The sequence below is a fragment of the Drosophila rhopaloa genome, unplaced genomic scaffold, assembly GCF_018152115.1.
Source record: "Drosophila rhopaloa isolate 14029-0021.01 unplaced genomic scaffold, ASM1815211v1 contig_167, whole genome shotgun sequence".
NCBI classification, from domain to species: Eukaryota; Metazoa; Arthropoda; class Insecta; order Diptera; family Drosophilidae; genus Drosophila; species Drosophila rhopaloa.
Window position 1 is genome coordinate 3,410,670 of NW_025335047.1, and position 16,485 is coordinate 3,427,154.

Here is a 16,485-nt window from a genome sequence, read left to right on the forward strand (position 1 = left end):
GTGACTCCGCTCGTTTTAATTGTATTTAGATTTCAGGCTTAATTAAAAGCATCCAAGCGTGCCACCAATACACATGTGGACTATATTAAATTGACAGATACAATGTAGTTTGGGGTTCCACACTGATAAAATTATACAAATTTCACTAAGCGATGTGAAAATAAAATGTGTCAAATTGAATTTTCAAAAATTCCATATTGAAAATTAATTAAAGAGTTCTAAAGACTTTAAAGCCGGTGTGTTTAATTGGGAAGGCAAACTGTTAGATTTATGGAATTTTCAATAAATTTAAAACTAGGCTAATTGGCATTGAAGGATTTTTCTCCTCAAACATTTAACCAAGATAATCAACTTAATATAGAAATAATATTTTAATTATGTTTAATTCTTAAAAAAGAAACCAAAAATCCAACAAAACATGCCAATTGTCATTTTTTTTTTTGTAAATAGTTTTTAAGATTTCAGTACATTATTTAGTTTTTGCACATAAAAGTCATAACATTTCACATTTTCAAGACGGAGATTATAGCCTAACCATTATTACCTGTGCAGTGACCTAAGCAGTGTCGTCATCCGACATCATTTAACATTTTCGAGCTGGGAGCAGCTGAGATCTCGAAAAAGGAGCTGGCAGGACGACACTCTCAACAAGCCAAGGCATGCCCGTATCCTTCACGCTGCGGTGCCTTGCATTAGCGCCTCTCCGCCGGATTCGCCAGTAGCCTGCAGCCTGAAACTGCAAATTGCAGTTGTGTAATGCCGAGTATAAAAAAAAAAAGGAAAAATAATAAAAAGTCGCGCAAATTTATGTGCTGTAAGTGACACTACAAGGCCGCTGTGGCAGTTGCAGTCGCAGATTCTCAGATTCTAGCTGTGCTGTGTGCCACTCGAAGGCGAGCTCTCCGCGCTTGACACTCGCCGTCTAACCTTTTGCCAGCCAGAGCGTTTTGCGGAGTCCTTGATGTCCTTGGCGGTGCTCCGCGTTTATGCTGCTGTGTTTTTCTGGCCCTCCCTACTGTGGGCCACAATTTGTGTTGACATCATCAGATTAAAAATTTTGGGCACAAGACACAGGCTGCGAAATGATTTCTTAGCTGTCGCAACACCGAGGAAAAACACTGCGATATTAGTTGGCAATTTGTCATCCCAACTTTTTTTATGTATGTTTTTTATGAGCTAAAGATACCCCCACTGATTGACAAATTTAAAGAGCCAAATAGGCATAGATGGATTTTAACATTTAGTTTTAATATAGTTTTGTTATGTGACTTATTCAAATTGTAATACATTTAATAGAAATGATTTTTTATTCTGCCAATGAATACATTTTATATTTATTATTTATCCTTCTATCGGGGCTATTGCCTTACTTAATTAAAACGCATTGTTTTGCTGACAAATGTGTCATGTGGTTATACACATTCAATCAATTTGATTCATACCTTAAGCTATTTTCTCTGCGTGTTTTTGCTGTTTCTGGTTACTGGTGGTTACACGCCACGCCCCTGAGTTCCTCTTGGCCTGGCATTTAACTCGTTTCACTTCATAAATTCGCTCTTACGTAATAAGTTCATCCTAGCCGGCATCCTGTGCCCTTCTTTATTCTGTTTTTTCCCTCCATATTTTTTGTTTTCTGCGTCATGTGTGTGAGTGTGCGAGTTGCTTCCGCTGCCGCGAATGCCGCGCACTTTGCATTTCGCGGCTGGTTGACTGACTTGAACTCGTGGGGGAGGAGAATGGTGGGGTAGGAATTGAGGGGTTAAGGGGTGAAAGATGGAGGCTGCGACAGCGGGTTTCAGCATGGGTTGTCTTCCATTCTTTATTTGAGTTATCATGACACATTTCGTTGGATTCAGTCATTTCTTTTGCCTGTGCCAGCGTCTTTTGGCTATATGGCTGTCACAGCGACATGGCGCCCCAGCCATGTAGTTGTGTGCGTGAGTATCTGTGATGTGGTGTATGTGAGCCTGCCTACCTTAACAACTAACGAACGAAACCAGCCTCAACCGAACCGAACGAACTCATCTCTACCGGGGCAACCTCGGCACTGTTTTTGCGCTGCTTGGTTGCCCTGCCATTTTAAAGCAATTTTCAAACAAATTTACTGTCATTAACTTAGACAGTTGATGAAATTTATGTCAGACATATCAACATCATGGTGACTCCAGACCACCACCCCACAACCCCCGATGCCCTTTGTATGGGCTGTATGGGTGTATCTGAGTGTGTGTGCGAGTCTGGGCTGCACAGCACAACTTGAGTTTGAGTGAATGACTTCAAAAGCAAAAAGACATTAAAATTTTGTTTACACAAACTCAACGAATCCAATTTAATTCAATTCATCTGTGTGTGGGTGAGGGTGGGTGTGTGTGCTGGTGTTGGTGTGTGCGTGTTTGTGGCATGCAATGTTCAAGACAAAAACAACAACAAATCGTTTACCACAGTTCAGTGCCTCTTGCCTTATATCATAAAATTGTATCCCCCCCCCACACTCTTTTTGGCCCCTCTTAACGTTATTCCCATCCTTTGGGTCCTTCGACGTCCCTGTCGCTCCTGCACGAGACAATCGATCAATTTGACTGCAGTAATTTGTGGGCAAAGGCGCAAAGTGTGCGCCAGCTGTCGTGCAATGTACGATGTACGAGGAGCGACAACAACATCCGCAGCAACGGCGCGACTTCCTCATAACTACAGCGATAAAGCCCGGGTATTGGCTTTCTTTCTTTACAAGGTGAAAGGATATGCTGTGAAAAACGAAGTTAAATGATCCTAGGATGCGCCTGAGAACATTTATGCAATCATTGATATATGGCATTTTCGATCAAAGGTTCTAAAATTATAAATCTAATCAATATATATTAACGGTAAGATAACTAAATAAAATTTGTAGATGGTAAATGAATTTAATAAAGCCTCTAATGAGATACCTCATTTAATATATACTTAAAAATTCACAATACACTACTACTGTTTAAATCGTTTTAATATCGAAAATGTAATTTTCAGTTTGACCAAACTTAATAGATACCTATTATAAAAAAAAATCAACTTCAACACGTGGAACTAACAATAGATATCAAAATGAACCTCAATCTGTCTGATAATCATTTTCAAAACAATTATGATGATTTCACCGCATATCTATCAAATGCTATTCCGAGTATCTAAATAACCCAGACAAATCGTGTGCAAATTTTAATTTAACGAGCTCCACCGAATCAACAGTGACTGGGTTATGGGAATGGCTGTGTCATAAACATCCCGCCGATGATGATCTGGAGTGTGTTGTTGATGCTCCGGCTCAGGGCGGTGTTTGTCTTATCTGTTTGCCGGGGACTGTGCAAATGAATTGGCAGTTATTTCTCACGCAACTCGTCCGCAGCGTGTAAATAAAAATGGCCTATAAATGCCTATAGTTGGGCATGCGGCACGCGGCGGTTTTTATATGCCGCCATTCGTTCCCTTTTCCCGCACTTCCTTTCTTTTCATGCCCCATATTCATCAGGACGCGTTTGTTGTTGGTGGATGACTGTGTCAGGAGCAGGGACCGCTGTTGTTACTCCCGCATTGTTTGCTTTATAAATGCGTTAATTTTATGACAAGTTCATTTTATTGGTTTTCGCTGTTTGCTATCGTCGTGTTTTCGCATTGGTTTTCCACATAAAACCGAAAGACAAGTGACAAACAACAAGGCAACTCACTCAATTTGATCGTCTGTTAATTGCTTGTTTAATTGTTCTCTTTCAGTTCCGATGCTGCGAATGCGGGACTCCAAGTCCGATGATTAAGCACTCCCGCACAGGATGTATAGAACTGGAGACAAAGGAATCGCCTTTTAATCCAATTTAACTTCGCTTGCTCTAGCTCTTATTCTTATCCTTCATTCTCCGCTGCCATGGTAGTCAATTTTAATTGATAAGTGGAACTAGCATTTAATTAATAATAGTTTAATAAAGTGCTGTTTTGTTCAGTTCACTGTGCTTTTTAATAAGCACACTCAGTATCCTTGCAGCCAGGGATACTTCAACATGCTTTAAGTGTTTACGAGTTCAATTTTTTTGTTTACTTTTTGCCGACGTGGGTTATCTTTTGCTAATCTGGGATCAAAATTTCTACAGTCCGTCGATTGGGTATTATTATGATGCTAAACTTTTTCTGCATCCCTGGCGCCAGAAATAAACTTTTAATTAACTGGCAGTTGAAGCCATTGAGGTAAACGTTTATTTTTCCTGGAGTGCTTTTTTTTACTTGCCCCTAACTCTTCAGTTTTAATGCAATTTTTATTAAAAAAAAAAGAATCTGCTGACGGTCTATCTCTTCAATGGGCTCTTCTTTTCTCCACACCATTTTATATAACGTATACGTACCCTTTTACCCACATTGCGTATACGCTCATGCCCTCCACATTGCGTATCCGCCCTGGCTGCCATTATTAAGCCAGCGTCTTTTAATTGATTTAAGCTCATTTACCTGCTGTAGTTTGCAGCAGCAGAATCTCGAACTTGAATTGTTATAATCCGCTGGCGAACCGGAGTCAACTCATCAAACTTACAAATGAAGTGGCGCGAAACTCGGGACATGTGCCCCGGAGTTTATGACAATCGATGCGGCGGCGACGGCGACGGCCACCTGTTCCTCCCTTTCCTCACTCGATCTCCACGATGTCCCGTCGCCTGGTTTCTATATGGACTATCAGTCGTTTCGCTGCACAACTGCGCAGTCAATCATGCATGTGATGTAGCCGCCAGGCAGCAGCTTCTGCGACTTTGACTGAGGATGGCTGGTGTCTGGAAATAAGCTCGTTAGTTCCTTGTATTGGCTTTGTTGCTGGCGGTTGGTGGAAACCGGAGCATCGTGGAGTCGCAGCAGCAGCAGCCGCAGCTGAAACAGCACAAAATATGTGCACTCCGCTCCGAAATGTATGCTATATGCTGTGCTTTGCTGTGCTTCAGCGGTTGCCTGCAGGCTGACTGGCTGGGCAAACTGCATAAATGTCAGCTTGTTTCCACTTATCGCACACTCTCTCGTTTTTTTTTTCCTTCGTTTAAAGCCTCTGCGGCGGGCACTCAAGCGTATTGTCATAAAGGGCGGAGTCGGCAAACTTTAAAAGCGCCATAGAATCGAGCGGCTGCCCGCCTCGGTGTCAACTTAATAAGGTTGAAAATGCCCGGCAGTAAGTCAATATTGCTTCGGCTTCGTCTCGCTTCGACGGCTCCCCTGTTAGCGCTTTAAAAACGACTGCCACGACTGACCCAGCTTGAATTATTTTCCATTTGACAGCGTTTATTTGACATGCGAGACTGCGGTGTACAATAAAAAAAGGAAGAAATTGCCATATCGGATGGAATGTCGACTATGAAATACCATATTTATCAGCCTTACAAAGGAATATTTTTATGTGACTAATAATAAGTATTAATTTAAAAGAAAAATATACATTGTAACATAAACTTGTTTATTATCATATAGGCTTATAATAAACTTTATATGTATTTCGTATGATTAATGCGTATGAGTAAAGGCTTTTTTATGTATTTTCCCATACAAAAACTTGACTATAAATAAAATTGTATTGGAACGTTTATTTGAGACATGTTCAATTTTATTAACATCGAATGTCCAATTAATATTCCTGTAAATTTTAAAGATTTCAATATAATAATTGGTCCTATATAATCACTTTGCAAAATAATTAATAAAGAGCTAGCCTTGTGTACATTGACGACTGTTTTGAGTTTATTTATTCAAAAGTACATCCAAAGCATAATACCATTAATAGAAGTTGTCTTTGGTTTAAATCTCTCATTTAAAAGACTACAATATACCCTTGCTGACCGCATTTACAGGGTATAAAAAGCGGAATGAGCGAGGAATCCGAGCTGCCTCACACACCTTGGAAACGTGTGACGTCGTGAGAAGGAAGCGTTGAGTTGCTGCCCGTATGATAGATGCTCCTCCACCTGCCTGCCCTCGCTCACAAACGCTCTCTTATTTATTTATTTATCCTGTGTGTATGAGTGAAAACCCTGTTTGTGTGCCAGTGTGTGCATCCGCTTTTTTCTCAACAGTCCGGTCAGCCAGGACCTGCAGGACATGCAGCAGGAGTCTGGACGGATGGCTGCTCTCATTGCCCGGCGCTTGTCATCAATCTTCCTTAATAGATGTTCACACAATTGAATTATTACATGTGTCCAAGTGCCAGGCAATCGACTCTGCTCCTCCTTCTGCCCGTCTGCCTTTCTGTCGTGATGCTGATGCTGATACTGATGCTTTCAGGCGGAGCCAGATCTGCTTTTTCTGCTGATGTTTTGCATACGTGCACGTTAATGTAGTTAAAATGCATAGATTATAAGGCACTTTTAAGAGCGAATTAAAGAGACATCTTTAAGAATGTAGTTTCAGATACAGGAAGTCAACATGGCGTATGGAAATTTTTGCCGCTGACATTGCATCAAGATTTCGTCGTGCTTTTAATAAAGTAAACGCAAGGCTGCCGCTCCAGTCGGCAGGAACTTTTAAGTAAGCTGCATTAAAAGTTAGCCAACTTGTCAACGGCTTGGCTAGCCCACCCTCTCCCTCGTCACTTTCCGCTGAAGTGCAAGCTGATTACTTGGCTCAAAGTTCGCGGACTTGGACCCAAAAGCCAAAAAAAGTGAAAAAGAAAAATAGGACAGCACCGCAAATTTAATAAGCCAAGCCTTGTGTGGCATTTAAAAGATAAACAAATTGTTATTCCCCCCCAAAGAGGGATGATTCAGGCATTTTCCTTCTTATTTTTCAATGTTTTCGCGCTTGTTATTCTGTTTCAGGCGCTGAAATTGCACTGCTCTGAGCCCTCGTTATCTTATTTATTGTTAAAAGATGGTGCGTTATCGCAATTAAGCTTGGAAATACATTTAAAATGCGTGAAAAATAAATTTGAATTCAACACCAGCAAGGAGAGTGCAGCAGACAACAATGCTTGCTTGATGGCAGTTCTTCGTTTTATGTATTTAATTTTAAATTAAAGCACCCTCTCTGCGATTTAATATCAATAATGCAATAAATTGCATCGAACTTCGACGTCAGTTTAAGCACACAGGAAAAAAGTCCTCAAATATTGATGGACTATTAATTACTTAAAAGTGATACTTGTGCCATTTTAACAATTATGAGCTCTTAAAAAACGCGGGAAACACTATTGATGGTATTGATGGGATTTTTTAAGGTCTATTAATTAATAAATGATGGTAAAATAACCATTTAAATATATGATGTGGACTGGCAAACATCAATTAGTTCTGATTATGTTTAAAAATCATGAAGATATGTCAATCATTTCTTATATTTTCCAAATCTAAATCAATATTGAATAATAGATAAAGCCATTTCTGTTATCCAGCTGAAAATAATATATTTTTTTATGTGCAGCACTCGCAGCTAGCGGAATCCTCAGCAATCCCATACATCAATTCATGGCATATTTGAAATGCAAATGCCTTGGCAGTAAACTCTGCTCAATGCCCGCGTGGATATGCGTGTGAACCAATAAATCAAGGTATGAAAATTCTTAAAAGCATTTTCAGGTATTAACCTGAAACCATGGCCGAACTGGAACCTTTTGAACTGCGGCTCCTCGCTTTTAAAGTCAAAACCTTGCGACAAATGCGCTTAGTGCTTAGCAGAGCGAAAGAAAGCGCCGCTGGCAGGAGGAATGGATAGAGTTGGGTGAGGATGGGGATGAGGATGAGGATGGGAATCGGGCTTGGGATTGGGATTGGGGGCAAACAGTGGGCTGCAGATGCAGAAGCGGACGCAGTGCTGAACCCGCGGCTCATTATAAATTTGCCAGTTTTGCACGTTTCCGTTGTGCGCGCCAAAAAATGTCACAAAGTTTTCGCCTGCCCTTTCTCCCTCTATCTGTCTAGCTTTCTCTGTCTCATTCCTGCGTTTTGTATCACTTTTTATGCTCCTTGGGCTAAATGTCAGCTTTTGTCTTGGCGCACACGCCAAAAAGTATGCTGAAACAATGTCAAGCATAATTTGCATACAATTTTTGCCCCGCCTCGCCGTTTTTTTTTTTTTTTTTGTGTTTTTAGCCGTTCTGTTCTCATGTTCTGTTGGTGTTGGTTGGTCATTATGTTTGTCGGTCGTGTCAGGCACGCACAGACACTCACTCACTTACTCACTCACAATGCTCTTTTGACACTAATTTAATTTACGTCACTCTGCGGACGGCGACGGACCGCCGCCACTCGCAATCTGCTCTAAACGCCATGAAATTGAGTTCGGTGCGGGATAGAAGTGTGACTCAATTCTCAGCGTTGGCCTAAACAAATAAGAAATTTTTGAATCTATTTGCGCAACCAGAGAAAGCACCTAAAATAAATAGGTTATTGTTTTATTAGCAGCCGGTTTTCTATACATAAATATACAACCCAAAAAAATAACTACATTTAAGGCTTTTTTCTCCTTATAAAATAAGTATGAACAACCTAACATAAACAAGTACTTCAACCCTTACTTACTCCTTCTTTTTTTTTTAAACTTTCCCCTTTAAAATGAAGTTTATTTAATTAACTACTAACTTTGCAGATACATTTCTGCGATACAAAAATCTTTAATTACTTTTGCCCAAAAACTAAAACCAAAAAGAAAAAACAAGGCCAACCCATTTAATTTAGTTGAAACTAAATTGAGATTCAATTGATGGCCTATAAAAATATTTATTTTTCAAAATTTCATTTTGCAAATTCGTCTGCAGCGAGTGCCCATTTTAATTTGGCAAATTCAAGAATTCATAAAAGTCCTTTCATAAACGTCGAAACAGTTTTAATTTCCCACACATAGTCATAAAGTGTAGCATACATTCTGGCGTCACTCGCAAAACTTTAATTACCTGTGCCCGAAAAATCTCAAAGTGCATATATGCAACTTTGCAGGCTATTTGTCACACAAGGTAAAACATTTAACAGCTGGCCCATAAATTAAATGTTCTCTCCGAACGTTTCAACGGGCAACACTTTTGCAAATTAACAGGAACCTCCTGCCTGCAATCAAACCCCGATTCGCCTAATTGTAATTAATTATGCAATGCAGGCGGAACACCTGACGAGGCCACGCCCCTTCCGCCTCTACCGCCCACCAATGCCCTCAGAGGACCAATCCCCCTTATTCCATGCGGTATTCATTTAAGCGACATGTACAACTTGAAACATATAACGATGATGGCCACTTCCGCTCATTAAGCAATTGAAAAATTTACACGCGCCCATAATTTATATTCGTGTTTTGCAATTGTAACCAAAACCACCGCGCCCGCATCAATGCTGCGGCTTTTGCCATTTTGTGGGCGTGGCCACAATGAGAAATGGGTGGGAAAAACCAAAGCTATATAATGTTATTTGCGTCACCGCCCCCCCAAAAAACTTTGATTGATAGCCCGAGAGACAATCGCATAAGGCGAACTCACTAACCTTTCGAAATTCGGGCATTCTTCTGATTGCATTTGCATAAGCGCTGCTGCTGCTGACCCACACACAAACCGAGGTGATCCGAATATCCTGCAAAATATTTCATTTAATTTTCAAGTTTAACCCAAACTCGACTCAACTTGAGAAATCTTTGGCCAAATTGTTGGGCAACGGCCGCCAGCCAAAGAACCTGAGTTGGGGTAAAAAACAAAAGCAAAACTATTCCAAGCCGAAGCAAAAGCACAAAAGAACTGCAGGCGACGCAAGGAAAAGCAAACAAGGCTACAGCTCCTTCAAAACTGGGGGGCCGTAAGGAGGGGCGGGGGTGAGAAGGATGAGGGGCAAGAGCCAGGAAGAACTGTTTGCATTATTGATGGCCTGGATTATCTCCGGGCAGAGTGGTCCTACGACGAGTATTGACGAGAGTACGTTGACAACTATATGGGATGTGCAAGGCACACAGAAAGAAAAGCAGTTCTTGAAAAGATAATATTATATTAAGAACAGTATTTCCTATGAAAAGATTTTATAACTCCGATTTCAGTTTACAAAACTATTAATTTTCTAAAAGAACTCTCCATTTGGTATTCCACTGCTATCTTAGCTACTTTTTCGAAATATAATATTCTCGAAATAGTTATGATTTCTTAAAAAGAAATTATTCATATATAATTCTGGATCTATAATTTAAACCCTGATTTTCTTACAGTGCCAGGACTTTTGTATGCAGCCAACTGACCGTGTGTGAGTGAGCAGTGCAGCTGCTTCAAGGATATTTGCAATTTAATTAATTTAGAAGTGTTTGTTCTATAAAGTGTTGATTGTGTCACTTGTTTGTGGCAGTTACGAGCGTGCCATTTGAAAAGGGATTGGTCGGATAGCAAGACAATGCACCAAATCCAGATCGATAAGCCGCACGAATGCCCAGAGCTGCAGGTCCAAGTCCTGGCCAGTGGTAGTCAGTCCGTTTCTCCCGGCTGACATTACCAGGGAATGCTTTTTATCTTAATCTCCAGCAAATAGACATTAAATGCTATTTCTTTAGATTTATTCAAAGGCCAACAACAACAGCCGGAGGAGCAATAAGGACAATAAGAGGAGGCATTGCAGCAGATTGGCACGAGCGGGCAGCCAAGTGGCAATTTGTGGCTTTGCACGGCAAACCGACATCATCAGCGATGGATATAGAACAAAAGCCAGACACACAGACAGAGCATCCTGCGGAATCCTTCGCACTCCTCCCCCGGGGGCATCATTGCATGTTTCAAGCAAATTTATTACAAGCAACAGCCGAAGCCGAAGCTTTTGCCGCTGGAGCAGAAGCGGAATCGCAGGCGATTCCTCCGGTTCAGTGGCAGTTGTCTGGGCCATCAGCACTTGGCCAAGCTACGTGTCGTCCTCTATTGAGTGTGAATCCTCTGGGGGAGGTCGCAGACCCAACTGTGGTTGACTCCCTCGTCTTGTGTCCTGTGTCCTGAGTTCCCCAACCCCCGTCCCATGTCCTTCGTCCCCTGTCGCATGTGGGTGGCTGATGACCTTAGGCCAACTACTATCGACAAGCGTCTTGGACTGTGTGTGTCGACTGTGTCTTCTCTGACTCTTTTGCCACTTATAAATTCTGGCAGATACATGGCCCAAACACTTGTTACATCAATTAGAAGGCCACAGAGTGGCAAAATGTGTGGGCCATGGCCGGAATGTGAAAGGAGATTGTCACGGCTATTTGGCCATTAAGGTGTCCGACGAACTTGCAATGCCAACAACGCGCGCTCGACTGGGCGGTGGAATTGATGATTGCTTGTGGGGTCAAAGGTTAAAGATTACCCTTGGAATCGGATAGAGAGTTCCCAGTTCTGGTTGGCAATAATAAATCCACTGCTGCGATTTGTATAAAAGCAAACCACTATTATTTATTTAACTTTAATGTTTAATAGTAACTACACTAAATTAAAATTTAGTCAAAAGAATTATTTACAACAAAGAAACGGTACAGTATAATTGGTGTAAAAGTTTTCCCAGCTCTTTTACAATTTAAAATTATAATTCTGTATTTATCTGCAAATTAGCTGTTGTTTTATATGTTGGTCATTTTACCAAACTATTAAACACACTTTACCCTCTGGTCAGATGTGACCCAACCTTTTTCTTTACGATCTGACCAACAATCATGTACTTTGTACCTTTAAATCACATTTTTGTCTAGATAATGTAAGCAATAGGATTATGGATTGTCACAGATTTATAATTTAAATTGCTTTGTAATCTCTACAAGTGGCGCTTATTCACATTGCAAAATAAAATTTCAATTTGTTAGGTATTAAGTTACTTAGTCTTTGATGCAGTCTACTTTAATTTAAGGCCGAACAATAGAAATACTTAAGGTAATCAACTTGAAAACTCTGGCCAGAAATAGTTTTCTCCCATTTCGCATGCGAGATGGGCTTTAAACTGTGCATTTAAGTGCGCTAAAATAATACCGCCACTCACACAAACTCGCTCGTTACCAAATGCATGTGCCGATGGCCCACTCACACAGAGGCATCGTTCTGACCAAGGCTTAATTGAATCATACTCGAGTTCAAGCGCAACCAGAATGCCATTTGTGACTGCATTTAGCAACCGACTGCGGAAAGGCAGCCAGGCGCTCCAAAATCTGTTCATAATTGAAATTATTTTGTGAAATTATTCGGCATTTGAAGTGTTTGTAATTAAGGGCTTTTTCGGCTACCCCATTTAAATGAGGCTGCAGCTTAGCATTCATAATTAATTGGGGAGCGCATTCAGAAATAACAAATATATATATTAATTGTATATGCATAAGTAGCTAAGCAAATTGCTTGTGAATATCGAGCTGAACGCTTTTGTACATTTGAATTATAATAATATTTTATTTTGTCTGACAAATTGGTAAATTAACATGAAAAACATAATTGCACAGTCGTGTATGGGCGTAAAAAATGTCAAATATAAACATCGAAATCAATTAAAAGGTTTGCCAATAAATAATGTGAATTAAGCTGAGCGCATGGACGTTAGTTAAGTAAGAGACGAAAAAAAAGCGCACAGCTAATATGCTTAAATTATGAAATTAGCAAACGTTTTTAATTAAAATATTGCTGCCATTGCTGGCATGTCAATAAATATATTTATGCACTATGCACTATGCACTGCATATTGATTTGTGGCATGGCCCCGGCCAGTGGCCAAAATCATGGCAATGCAACTGCAAATTAACTAATTTCCAATTTATATGTACCCAGCATTTTACGGCAATTGCCGTAATTATGCCGAGAAATTAGCAAACAGCAACAAGAACAACAAACTCAATTCCCACACCCACAAACATCATAAAGCCAGGGGCTTGTTTCAACCAGTTTTAAAACAATTTGGCCATAGCGCTTTAAGCCAAATGTTTCAACATCCAAAACCCCCGGCAAAGCCATTAAAATTTCGACTAATTAAATAAGCAGCAGCAAACTTTAAGTCCTCTCCGGCAATCAATCAAGGCTTTTGTCTGTCGAGCAGCTCATTTGCCGCCTTGATCGGCAACGGGAACTCGAAAGGATTTGCTTTCCCACAGAGACTTCCCCGCCAGCGCAGGGCCAAGCAAATATTTGTGCTCATTAAGCTTTAAGGAACTTTAATATTATTCCATCCACGACAAAGCATTTCAATTAATGCAGCGCATTCGCCTAATTTGTTTATTGTTTCGCGATAGTAAGCCCCATTTCCGCTGCGTTCGCTGAACATCTTGGAATTGGACGATTTGCAGTCACAGGTCATCGCCGCACCGCTAATCCCTTCAATTAGCGATCGAACGTCACGCGGATCAACTCGACATGCTGCAAATTCAATTTCGCTGTCATTGCGTCCCGTTTGAAGTTAAACCAAACTGAAAATTGAGTGGCCTGACCCGCAATGAACCATCCGGTTTTCTCTTTGTTTGCTGTCCGGTTCGATGGGTCAAAACGGCGGGGGCGGGAGTTTATTGTCCTGGCTGATTGTGCGGTGCGGCAACTTGCAGCAAATGAATATTTAAACCCAATGTATGCAAATGCGATTCACTGCTTTCCCTGCTCTTCCAGCTTTAAACAAAAGCAAAATATCTGAAGCCAGCGAAACTCGCAATGCACACGAAAAAAATACCCAATTCCAGTGGAGATTGGTTGCATTTTATTAACGCTTTTTAAATACGGTGTTTACTTGTTTCTCTTTGTGGGTAGTCAGTAAACGATGCAGTTAAGTGAATTTGCCTTATTGCCACCAAATGACCAAATGATCAATTTACAGACCTTTGAAATAATCCATTTTATATTCCCAACGTTTTAATCTGTGAGCGCTTCAGTTCGATTTAATTTAATTATTTCAGAATTCTAGAATTCAAATTGGTCAATAGCAAATGTTATTTGTTCACTGAACAATAGATTTTATATTTATACAAGCTAATCAAAAATAAACTGTGTTTTTTGCGTGCTTAGTTTATACTACTTACTCCTTTTAAAAATATCACTTGACAAACATATTGAAATGTTCCTTCGAACATCTAAAAAGTATTTCCTTGTATTCATTCAAATGTTCTAATATTCTTTATTTTGCATAATTTAATAGCCTTTTCTTCAATCCATCATCATTGAAGAACTTTTTTTGTCGGTGTGTACATAGGTAAAGAAAAATAAAAGGTGGCTTGCATGTCGCGTGGCAAAAGTTTTTAAAGCAACAAATAAACAAATTACGAGCAGCAACACAAGTGTAATAAATAAGCGCAACTGACAAAAACTGCACAAATGGCTGTCATTAGAGGTAAGATGGTGGCGGGGGCGTGGCGAACGCCCTAATAGCAACCAGGTGCGCCATAATTGCCCAACGTTTTGCCAGAATGTGCTCGGCAAAAACACACAAGCACACTCCCATACACATACATACATATACCACGGCACTCGCGAAATATCAGTGAAAGCAAAAGCTTAGCAGCTTAAAATAATTTATGATGCTTAAAGTAAGTAAATGGCTAAATGCCGGCATATGGCAGGTCAGCAATCGAAGTATATGTGCGCCTGGCACGCACGGAAGTCAAGTATGTAATGTTAATGTCTGGTCAGCTGGAAAAACAAAGTAAATTAATTGTAGGTTCAAAGCGCAGAGGCCGAGGCCATTCCACGCTGCCAAGTCCACTGTCCGCAAGTCCTGATGTCCTGGATGTCCTGCTGGATGTCCTTATGTCCGCCGTCGGCTGGCCGTCATTGCTGATTATCGAGTGCGACGCGGTCACTGAAGACTTCCTGGCCGACTCTCGTTGGGTATTGGTTTTTCAGCAAAGTGCAGCCAAGCGAAACCAATTTCCTACACACACATTGTAGCCAGGACATCTCCATGCGAGCGGGTGAGTGTGTGTGTGTGTGTGTGTGTGTGCGCTTGTTTATGGGTGTGCGTCTGAGCGGTCTTCCTGTTGCAGGATACAGGAGGAGAAAGGAGTGGTTGACAAAGCGCGTGTTGATGCGCGTGTCAAACTTGCACTGCCTGACGGAAGTGCTGCCAACTATGGCTGGCTAACGAGGATGGAAACGGCGGGCACCGGGCATAACAACCAACAACTATATAGCCGCCAATCACGACTTGAAGTCACCCATTAGTCAATTGGTAAGAGTCTGCTGCCTCTTGAGAAAGTTTATTGCATACTCTCAGGAGTTGTTTTCATTCACTGCTATATAAACTGCAACACTCAATAATAACCCTAGCAATTATTTAAAAAAAAGTATATATGTTGATATAGGAACATCAAAAAATATTAAACTTAATGAACTAGTATAAGTCCAAAAAAATGTCGTACTTGTTAAAATTGTCTTCCCAAAATAATAATCAAAACAGAACCAAGGAACCTGTGGAATATACATGATAATTCTAATCATTCTTAACCTTTTTAGCTGGTTCAAGGGTTTTCAATTGAAATGTCTGACCCCTTGGTTATTTGCGTTTGCGACTACTGGCAGCGGTGTCACTTCCACAATCTTTCAATCCGGGAGACCGGCGGCTCTTGTCGGGAATCGAAGACCTTGAGGAGGATGTGCATCCAGGTGGACGCCATCAATGGGAATTACTACCTGCGCGAGTTCCTCCAGCAAAAGGAGCTGTCCAGAAGCCTCAAGAGCAACCACGGCGTCCAGTTAGTTTGGCTGTCCTTCGATCCCCCGGAAAAGGACACCGTGGACTATCGATTCGCGGACATCCTGGCACGCACTCTGTGGGAGCACATCGAAGTGGAGCAGCTCATGTCCTGGCTTTCCACGCTGGGCGGTGGTTTCTCGGCCTTGGGAGAGCAATTCGGACGATGCGCGGAGACAGCCGGACAGATCTCACTGCAGCAGCTGAAGATTGGACTGTGCCTAGGAGATCCCTTCCTACAAACGCGTTGCAAGCTGTACTTCAGCATTTCCCTGATTCAGCGGGGAAAACTCCGAGCGGCGAAGCACTTGATCCGGGAGCAGTACTCTTTCGCGAGGAGCAACGCTGAGAAGGACATGCGCCTGGTGCGGATGTGCCTGGGCATTTGGCAGCGACTTACCTACGAGTACGAGCAGCGGAGAATGCGGAAAATGAGCTCCATAGACATATAAAAAGGGGCTCCCCAATAAATTGTAGAAATAATTATTCCAACTGTTGTAGGTAAAGAATAATTTTTTAAATGTTTTTATTTATTACGTATTTGTATATAGGCGAAAATGAGCTTACGTTTTGTTTTCTAAGAATTTATAAAAAGAAAAATATATACGAAACAAGAAAGGAAAGCTAACTTCGGACGGAGCCGAAGTTGATATACCCTTGCAGAATATTCTGTAAATTATATTCTTCAAAATTATTCATATGATGCATTCTTAATACTCATAAAAAGTCCCAACTTCCTAACTTTAAAAACACCAACGTTATGGCTTTTCCGATCGTTCAGTTATATGGCAGCTATATGATATAGTCGCCCGATCCGGCTCGTTCCGACTTATATACTACCTGCAATAGAAAGACAACATTTGGGAAAGTTTCA

The 16,485-nt window shown here is 41.0% G+C and overlaps 1 protein-coding gene across 1 annotated transcript; it reads left to right on the plus strand.

Annotated features, from left to right (window-relative positions):
* The first annotated feature begins 7,442 nt into the window (after positions 1 to 7,442).
* Positions 7,443 to 16,063, plus strand: LOC108041227 (uncharacterized protein F58A4.6-like). Its single transcript, XM_017119091.2, has 2 exons — positions 7,443 to 7,537; positions 15,374 to 16,063. Exon 2 carries the CDS (start codon positions 15,398 to 15,400, stop codon positions 16,061 to 16,063), a length of 666 nt encoding a protein of 221 aa, XP_016974580.2. The 5' UTR covers positions 7,443 to 7,537; positions 15,374 to 15,397.
* Positions 16,064 to 16,485: the final 422 nt, after the last annotated feature.

Bases quoted from the DNA above. Each gene is read 5' to 3' on its own strand.
- LOC108041227 (XM_017119091.2), top strand. From the start codon at position 15,398: ATGTCTGACCCCTTGGTTATTTGCGTTTGCGACTACTGGCAGCGGTGT.